General features: G+C 36.6%; 1 protein-coding gene across 1 annotated transcript; it reads right to left on the reverse strand.

The window, feature by feature from the left end:
• Positions 1 to 8758: 8758 nt before the first annotated feature.
• LOC141398255 (uncharacterized) lies at positions 8759 to 10313 on the reverse strand. Its single transcript, XM_073975531.1, has 2 exons — positions 10308 to 10313; positions 8759 to 10234 (listed from the first exon to the last, which is right to left on the reverse strand). The coding sequence occupies exons 1-2, from the start codon at positions 10311 to 10313 to the stop codon at positions 8759 to 8761; spliced, it is 1482 nt and encodes a 493-aa protein (XP_073831632.1).
• Between the last annotated feature and the right edge of the window lie 264 nt (positions 10314 to 10577).

The following is a 10577-nucleotide window of genomic DNA, read 5'->3' on the forward strand; positions in this document are numbered from 1 at the left end:
CGTCTGTCCGTCTGTGGAAATCACTCTAGCGTCCGAACGGATTGACGTAGGTTGATGAAATTTTGGGAAAATATGTTATATTTACGTAGGACTTTTGGTATTGAAAACGGGCTATGTAGGTCCACGCTTTCGTATAGCCCCCATACAAAATGACGCGTGACGCGTCGTCGTTTTAAGAATTTTTAAGATATTTGTCCCATTTGACCACCGAATTGATTGTAATTTGGTACTTTGTGTCTCCAGAGGCCAAAAAATATTCCTACCAAAGTTGGGTTATATAGGTCCACGTTTTGGTATAGCCCTCATATAAGGCCCCATATAAAGTACGCGTCATTTTAATATATTTTGGATGTATTAGACCCATTTGACCACAGAATTGGTTGTAATTTGGTATTTTGTGTCTTCAGAGGTCAGAAAACATTCCTTCCAAAGATGGGTTATATAGGTCCACGTTTTGGTATAGCCCCCATATAAGGCCCCTTATAAAGTACGCGTCATTTTAATATATTTTGAATCTATTTGACCCATTTGACCAAAGAATCGGTTGTAACTTTGTATTTTGTGTTTCCAGAGGCTAAGAAACATTTCTACCATAAAATGTTTATATAGGCCCACTTGTTATATGGCCCCATAATACAGTATCTCCCGATTTTCGATATTTTGAACGTTTTAGCCTAATTATCACGCCGAGATGGCTGAAATTTGGTATTTAGTCTTTTTTAGGCGTATAAAACTTTCCCCCAGAAATTTGTAGGTATAGCTCCACACCATCATATAGCCCCCATAGAACGGTACCTTCCGAATTTCGGTATTTTGAAGGTTGTGGCCACATTAATCCACCGAAATGGCTGAAAATTGTGGTGGAGGGTATAAAAAGTTCGGCCCGACCGAACTTAACGCTTTTCTTACTTGTTTATGTTTCTTTTGGACATTGTTACCAGATCTACCATTTTGCCGTTCCTTTACTTCTCTGGTAAAACTGGTCATGAGAGAGCATCTTTGACAGTTTTCTCTTTTACTACTTTTACCATTAAAAAAGTAAAGGAACAAAGCTAGTATCTCCCACACAAATTTTCAATTTTTTTGGCTATGGGAAATAAAATAAATTGAGTTATTGGCGTAAAAAAACGGCAATCAATAGGTTTAAATTTGTAACAATTTGTACCAATTGTTGCTGGAAGTCGTCTGTTACCACAAAATTCCAGCAAAGAAGAGCGAATCGAGAGAGACATTTTGACAGTTCTCTTACTAAGAATTTGCATATTCTTGCTGGACAAATTTCTTTAAGCAAGAACTTGCAACTCTTTTTCTTCCTGCAAACAATAAATCAGCTATTTTTAATTATTTGGTGATTTATTTTTGTGCAAATTGAAAACAATTTTATTGTGGAAATAAGCAAGTCAATTGTTTTTTTTTTAGAGAACCAAGTTGCAAAATGGAAATTTATTTTTTCGGGTCATATTCTTTTTATTACAGTGTTTTTTATTACAGTGTTTTATTTAACTTGCCTTGGTGTGTGTTTAGCTCAAATCTGGTAACTCATTTTAAACACGGTTGCAGTTGACCAATCGAACTAAAACTTTGCACACTTCTCAGATTTGGATGACAATACACGAATATGAAATCAAAACCAATGTTGGTCCATTTTTACACTGTTTTACAGTGTTTTACCTAATTTGCTTTTCAAATCTGGTAACTCATTTTTCACAAAGTTGCAGTTTACCAATCGAACTTAAAATTTGCACACTTTTTAGATTTGGATGACAATACATGAATATGAAATCAAAACTAATATTGGTCCATTCTTACAGTGTTTTTACGGTGTCTAACTTGACCCCCTTTTCAAATCTGGTAACTGATTTTTAACACGGTTGCAGTTGACCAATCGAACTAAAACTTTGCACACTTTTCAGATTTAGATGACAATACATGAATATGAAACCAAAACAAATATGGGTCCATTGTTTCCTATAGCCCCCATATAACGGTACCACCCGATTTCCGGTATTTTGCTTTTCAAATCTGGTAACTCGTTTTTCACGCAGTTGCAGGTGACCAATCGTACTTAAACTTTGCACACTTTTCAGATTTGGATGACAATACATGAATATGAAATCAAAACTAATATTGGTCCATTCTTACAATGTTTTACGGTGTCTAACTTGACCCCCTTTTAAAATCTGGTAACTGATTTTTAGCACGGTTGCAGTTGACCAATCGAACTAAAACTTTGCACACTTTTCAGATTTAGATGACAATACATGAATATGAAACCAAAACCAATATGGATCCATTTTTTCCTATAGCCTCCATATGACGTTACCACCCGACTTCTGGTATTTTGAGGATTTTGTCTTCATTTTTAGCCCGAATTTGCTGTAACTTGGCATTTGGAGTTCTCAATAGTCCAGGAACTTCCCCACTAAAAATTGTGGACGTAGGTCAAGGTTTAATATAGCATCCATATAACTGTACCACCCAATTTCAAGCATTTTAATCTACATTTTCTGCTCAAATGGACTGTAATTCGACATTTGGGGATCTCAGTGGTCAAAAAATGTATTTACTAAAAAGTTAAAAATAAAAAATAATTTTAAAAAATTAAGTTTCAGTGTTTTATTTAGAAATGCACTTAAAACTAAAAAATAATTTGTCGCTTAGCCTCAATATATATATTCTTTCGCATGATAGAATCTCTCAAATAAAACGCTTGCCATTTAATTTTGCCACCATTCATAATTTAAATGCAAGCGTTTTATTTGAGAGATTCTATCATGAGAAAGAATATATATATTGAGGCTAAGCGACAAATTATTTTTTAGTTTTAAGTGCATTTCTAAATAAAACACTGAAACTTAATTTTTTAAAATTATTTTTTATTTAGTTTTAATAAAATACAAAATTTTTGATTTTTTGGTTACTCTAATGATGGACTAATTGTTCTATTTTGGAAAATCAGCTGATTGCTTGCAGGTTTTTGCAGGGAAAGTGACTGTTTACTTTTTACATTTTTCTTGCAAAAGAGAATAAAAACTTCTTACTCTTCGAGAAAGTTCTTGCTGGACAATTCTTGCTGGGAAAGTAACCAGCCAGACCTAATAATAGGCTGACTTGCGAAACGTCAGTTGCTTTCTAGTCATGGATGAAACTAGGGGTTCCTAGGTTGTGTTCCCCACTACTGCAATTTCATAAAATTACTCTAGTATGGAAATCGATCCCTAGTTTCATGCACGACTACAAGGCAACTGACGTTTCGGAAGTCAGCCATACTCAAAGTCTAAACATATCATCATAGACATGATTCTTATACGCCCATTACACTGTGCAATATTTTTAAGGTAATCTTGTGCAATCAATTGCTACTGAAGGTTTTTTGGAAAGTACAAAAATCCCAGTTGGGTTTTTTCTCCTCTAAACATGGCTAAATATTGACTTTTTATACCCTCCACCGAATTATGGAGGAGGGTATAATTAAATTTGCCATTCCGTTTGTAACAATCGAAATATTCATCGGAGACCCTATAAAGTATATATACTCATCATCAGGGTAAAATTCTAAGTCGATAGCTTTGTTCCAGAACTAAAAAGTTTTTACAATTATTATGTCTTTTACACATTTTACCCGAAAAACCGTTCCCGTACACAAAAAAGTTGTAAAATGTTCACTTCTCTTTAAACAAAAATGGCGCTGAATTACGCTCTCTTTAAAAACTTTTTACTCTGGCTGGTATGCCTACTTTGACATTTGTTCAAGTTTTTTTTGACGTATTTTCCATTTTTCCGTTCCCGAACTATTTCAAAAAACTTTTGTGTGAGAACAATTTTTTACAGTTCTCTCTTTTACGAGTTTTAATATTAAAAAGTACGGGAACGAAGCTGATATAACCGTGTCCGTATCTCCATCGGTCTGTTGAAATCAAGATACAGCTCGCAATCTTTAAGCTACATAGAACTTTGTAATTTGGTATAGAAGTTTCTGTTACTCCTAAGATGTTTGGTATTATAAATGGGCTATATCGTGCCACGTTTTGATATAGCCCCCCATAGAACGGTACCACCCAATTTTCAGTATTTTGAAGGTTTTAGCCTCATTATCACACCGGAATGGCTGACATTTGGTACTTAGTCTTTTCCCCAGAAATTAATTAATTAATATAGCCCCCATACGACGGTACCTCCCGATTTTCGGTATTTTGAAGGCCTTGGCCTCAGTATTCCACCGAAATGGTTGAAATTTGGTTTTTAGTCTTGGTTGTGGGTATTAAACTTTCCCACAGAAATTTGTCGGTACAGATCCACGCTTTAATATAGCCCCAATATAACGGTACATCCCGATTTTCGGTATTATGAAGGTTATGGCCTCAATATTCTACCGAAATGGCTGAGATTTGGTATTTAGTATTTTTTGGGGGTATAAAACTTTCCCCAGAAATTTGTCAGTACGGGTCCACACCTTTATGTAGCCCCCATAGAACGGTAAATCACGATTTTCCGTATTTTGAAGTTTGTGGCCCCAACAAACCACCGAAATGGCTGAAATTTGGTATTTAATCTACGTTAGAGGTAAAAGATTTTCTGACTGAAATTCGTCGGTATAGGTCCACGTTTCGATATAGAACGGTGCCTCCCGATTTTCGTTATTCTGAAGGTTGTGACGTCAATATCCCACTGAAAGCCTGAAATTTGTTATTTAGTCTTCCATGGGGTTAAAAAATATTCCAGAGGAGAATTATCAGTATAGGTTCGCGGGTTCTTATATACCCGTATCTCTTGATTTTCGATATTTTGAAGATTTTACCGAAATATCGGAAATAACGCCATTCTTATTTGTTTAGTGGTAACAATTTTGTGGTCGTCTATGCGTTGACAATAAAGCCTAAAAGTACGCTAAATTTGTATACTCTACACACCCAGATTGTAAGTAATAATTCCTATATTTTTTCGTGTTTTTGGCTGTTTGTGTTGCATGGAACACATTTTGTCACATTTCAACAGAACCACGTTTTATCAATTTTGTTCCACCTCCCTTATGTGAAGTGCTACTGTGAGGTTAAAAATTCACGGCTTCAAATGAAACATTTATATGAGCAAATAAATACGTTAAGGACCATAAGTATAGGGCTCCTTAACTCTTATTTATTTTAAATGTATAGAAGTAGCGTAGAATATGTAGTAAAAATTTCGATCCGAACTGATTTTTGCATTTCTAATATAACATAAAAACTTTAAACGCGTTTTTCTCAAATACATACCATTTTTGTAATCGGTGTCCACACTAGCTTCAAGGCGAATGAACGTATCTGCGTATATTTTTTTGGGCTTACCTTAAGCGAAAAGAAATTGTGGTTTTCATATAACATTACATTATTCAAAAATATGTATTTAGAATTAAAAACTATTATTCTACAATTTTTAAACCCAGTCCTTTAAAACAATTTGTTCCATACGCCACATTGTTCGTAACTTAAAATTGTTCCAAACGCCATGATTTTTACGCCACACAAAAAAGTTCAAAGTTGTTTTGCTTGTTATGGATATGGAACAAAAAGACAGGATTTTTTTGCGTCACAAAGCCGATATGGAACATATTGACATCTGAATATCTCAAAAACTATAGGAGATAGTAGAAAACCGATTAAAATATCTAAAAGAGCATGGTTTAAAATCTAGTAAGGTACCTTTATCTCAAAATGTCAAAAATGGCGTATGGAACACTTAAGCATGACACCGACGATATGTATCGTTTATAAATTGTATAATTATTAATATTATTAACATTGATATTAAACAGAATCAAATAGAATATTACACGCCCCACGGTGGACGAAATCACTGATCTAGCGGAGCGAAATTAATAACTTGGAAACGAATGGAGATATCTTTCTGAAATTTTGCACAAACTCAGTCTGTGTCCGTGGGTAATAATGGACTAAATTTGAACAACATCGGCTAATATTTTGGTATAGCCCCCATATAACGGTACATCCTGATATTCGGTATTTTGAGGATTTAGGCCACCCTTTCCTACCAAATTAGTTGTAATTTGGTACTTAGGGTTTCTAGTGATCACTAAACCTTTGCACCAAAAATTGTGGACATAGGTTCAAGTTTGAGTATAGGCTATTTTAAAGGTACCTCCCTATTTTCAGTATTTTGGGGGTTTAAAGCTACATTTTCCGACCAAATTAGGTGTAATTTGGTATTTGGGGTTCCCAGTGGACACAATCATTCTCCACCAAAAATCGTGGCATACGCCTACGTTTTGATATTGTCCCCATATATCGGCACCTCACAATATTCCGTATTGTTAGGATTTTGTCTACATTTTCAGACCAAATAAACTGAATTTTGGCATAGGAGGTTCTCGTTGGTTATACATCTTCTCCATCAAAAATTGCGAACATAGGTCTACATTTTGATATAGCCCCCATATAACTGTACCGACAGATTTAGGGTATTTTGAGGATTTCAGCTATTTTTCAACACCATTTATCAGCCAGATTTGCAACTATTTACAGCCAAATTGTGGTTATTCGGAATCTAGGAAGTCCAATTTAATTAGTAAAAAAATTGGACTGAACCTCAGTGGACCTTGGTAGTTACGCTCCATTCACCAAAAGTATATTGACTAAAAACATAAAAAATAATAATTTTTGAAAATTTATTGCTACATAACTATGTAACTGCAGGCCCCAAACATTTTTTCTAAATTTAAGTTAAAACCTCCCCTATCAATAAAAAAAAACTTTGTTTAGTTTTATTACGAATTTATTAAACAATTAAACAAATATGAAATAAGGTTTATAGCAATAATTTTGTTAAATCTGATGCATCAAAATTTCTTGCACTTGACAGTTAATAACTGAGTGAATATTTACAACAACAAAAAAGTGAAAACAAAATTTTAGTCAGCAGAGTGTCTGTAATCGATACAATGGAAAACATTTCGCAATTTTATACTTTGATTTTTTTACTTTCGCGCCGCTAGATCAATGGTTTCGACCAGTGTGCGCCCGTCTAATACTTAGAATTTTGTATTCATTTTGTAAGATAGAGCATTCTAATTTGGTATAGAAGTATCTATTACTCCAAGGATGTTTGGTCCACGGTACACGTTTTGATATAGCTCCTATGGAACGGCACCTCCCGATTTTCGGTATTTTGAAGGTTATAGGCTTATTACAGCACCGAAATGGCTGACATTTGGTATTTAGTCTTCGTTAGAGGTATAAAACATTTAGTCAGAAATTTGTCGGTATTGGTCCACGTTTTCATATAGCTCCCATATAACGGTACTTCCCGATTTTCGGTATTTTGAAGGTTGTGACCTCGATTTCCCAACGAAATAGATGCATTTAGTCTTCGTTGGAGGCATAAAACTTTCTTGAATTTTTTTCGGTATAGGTCAAGATCTTCATATAGCCTTCATAGAACGGTACCTCCCGATTTTCGGTATTTTGAAGGATTTAGCCCCAATATCCCACCGAAATGGCTGAAATTTGGTATTTAGTCCTTGTTGGCGACATAAAACTTTCCACCTGAAATTTGTCTGCATAGGTCCACATCTTCAGATAACCCCCATAGAACGGTACCTCCCGAATTTCGGTATTTTGAAAGTTGTGGCTTCAATATCGCAATGAAATGGCTGAAATAAATCTTCGTTAGTGGTATACAACTTTCCGCCAGAAATTTGTGGGTATAGGTCTCCCTCCATAATCCCCATAGAAAATATCCTCACGGAAAATATTCAGTATAAAGTGATTATCATCACTTAAAACATTATTCTTCTCCAAGGAATTAGATCTAACGTAGATGCAGAGCTTAGTAGTTAATAATTGTTTATATTTACTTCAATGCAGCACGTGTATAAAAAGTTCGGGCAGGCCGAACTTAACGCCGCTCTTACTTGTTTTGTTTGGGTCATTCCTTTTCTATTTCAAATTTTACTATACCTCTAACTCAGCGTAGTTGCTGCAGTCAACGAGTGAATCGACATGGATGATTTAAAGAGCATATTTAAATGACCACCAGTTCTTCGCTTTTCATTGTAATGCAAATTAAATTGTTTAAATATTTCGAATGGATTACAACACAACACCAGATGATAGGTTAATAATATGTTAATGATTTTATCTGGAATATTGTCTGTGGGTGAACAGTTTCATAGCATTTCTATAGATGATTAGGGATGATTCCATGGAGAGTATCTGTTATTTTATTGACATGTTTTTAATAGGTCATGGTCAACTTCTTTGTTGATAATCTTTGGATGGATTGGAGTTGCTCAATAAAGAGTTGGTAGAAATGTGCATATATGATTACAGTTTTGGGAAGAGATATTTATTCTCGAAAAGGGTCTTATTTCGAATACATCGCAGCGTACATGTCAATTTGCAGACATTTGATGTAAAAAGAAGAGAACTGAAGAAGGGAACGAAACGAAAATCTTCATGTCGTAACATTGATTTGTCGAATGTAAATGTTTAATATTAGATCCAATATCTAAGAAGCGTTGTCTTTTCGCATTTGGGCGAAATTATCGAAATTTTATCCGCTTTTGGATAGAGATTGCAATGTTAGGGACGTTTTTTGTTTCGAATTCTTTTTTTATTTAAATGCTACCTAGAAATAATAATATTAACTTAATCTATAAAAATGTAACAGAACAGGCACAAAATGAGGTGTGTGTAGTCCGCATGGCCTTTGACTATTTTATGCAAATGAAGCCGTTCCTCATGGAGGAATTCTATAAACTCGCCTAATATTGAGGAGGTCCATATGTTTGGGCAGGAACATGTTGGGGCACAGGTTCGGGGGCAACAAATGTGGGTTGGGGGGCAGGTGCACTGTACACTGGGGCATGTAATTGTGGTGCTGGTTCATGCACAGGTGGCAAATAGGAAGTAGATGGAACACTGAATTGAGGGGCTGGAGCAGGGGCACTGTACTGTGGTGCAGGTGCTGGGGCACTGTACTGTGGTGCAGGTGCTGGGGCACTGTATTGAGGTGCAGGTGCTGGGGCACTGTATTGTGGAGCAGGTGCTGGAGCACTGTATTGGGGAGCAGCTGCTGGAGCACTGTATTGAGGAGCTGGTGCATGGAAACTTGGAGCTGGTTCATTTAAAGGAGGCAAGTATGAAGCAACTGGAGCAGCTGCTGGAGCAGGAGCACTGTACTGAAGAGCTGGAGCATTGAATTGAGGAGCTGGGGGGAAATAAGATGACTCAGGAACAGAAACATGTGACTCAGCTTGGGGTGGCAAATACGAATTAGATGGAGCGGCAGCCGAGGTTGAAACATGTTCATGAATTACGCGCAATACTTTGGTTTGTTCTTGTTGGCTAGCACCCGAAGAGCCGGAATGTCCAGATGATGAGTGAATAACTTTAATGGTCTTGAGAGGGGCTTGAGATTGAGCGTGACCATGACCGTGGGATGAAGTTTCTTGCTGATGTACAACCTTAATGACTTTTTCCTCAGTAGCATGGGATTCAGCAGCTGGAGCATAGTTAAAACCTCCAGCAGAATGACTTTCAGCGTGTCCATGACCATGAGAGGAAGATTGTTGTTGATGTACAACTTTAATGATTTTTTCGGCAGAAGCATGAGATTCAGCAGCTGGAGCATAGTTGTAACCGGCGGCAGAATGACTTTCAGCATGTCCATGACCATGAGAGGATGATTGTTGTTGATGTACAACTTTAATGATTTTTTCGGCAGAAGCATGAGATTCAACAACAGGAGCATAGTTATAACCTGCAGCATAATGTGATTCAGCAGCGGCAGCATTGCTATGTACAACTTTAATTACTTGAGGAGCTTGTGCAGGGGCGGCAGCTGCATGTGAGTGGCCTGCACTGTGTGATGATGTTTGGTGTATCACCTTAATTACTTGAGGAGCAGCAGCTGCATGTCCATGACCGTGACCATGGTCATGGCCGGCCGACGAACTGTGTTGATGAATTACTTTAATGACACTTTGTGGTGCACCATGACTACCATGTCCGCCACCGTGACTAGCATGCCCGCCAGCCTGTTCAGATATAACCTTTACTTTATAAACTTGACCCGCTCCACCGCTACCGCTACCATGACCATGGTGATGTCCATGACTTGGTGGTGGTGCATTCCATCCAGAAGAACCACCACCAGAATTGCCTCCACCTCCTCCCAAAAGACCGCCTAATAATCCAGCCTGAGCCACAGCCACAATGGCGAACAGACAAACAAATACCTTTGAAATAAATTAACAAAAAATTTTAAATTTAATCCATTTTATTGCCTGGTAACTTCCATCATCTACATACCTTCATTATGTTAAACCAAAGCTTAAATGTTACGGGTTGGTAAACTGTAAATGTGCGTGTGTTAACGAATGCTTATCTCAAGCGTATGTTGTCAAACCCATCAAGTTCATGACATTTTATACAAGGCCCAATTTAGAGATCATTGTATGACCAAAAAAGGTATGCTCTCTATCTCTCTTCAAGCTGTTGTAGTAAGCATATCTTGTAAGAAGACGAAAATTCATTAATGAAATGTTGCTGCTCTCTGTTCCGGGTTTTTCTCTCTCATGT

Source organism: Musca autumnalis, unplaced genomic scaffold (assembly GCF_047663935.1).
Source record: "Musca autumnalis isolate F117 unplaced genomic scaffold, ASM4766393v1 scaffold_3, whole genome shotgun sequence".
Classification (NCBI taxonomy): Eukaryota; Metazoa; Arthropoda; class Insecta; order Diptera; family Muscidae; genus Musca; species Musca autumnalis.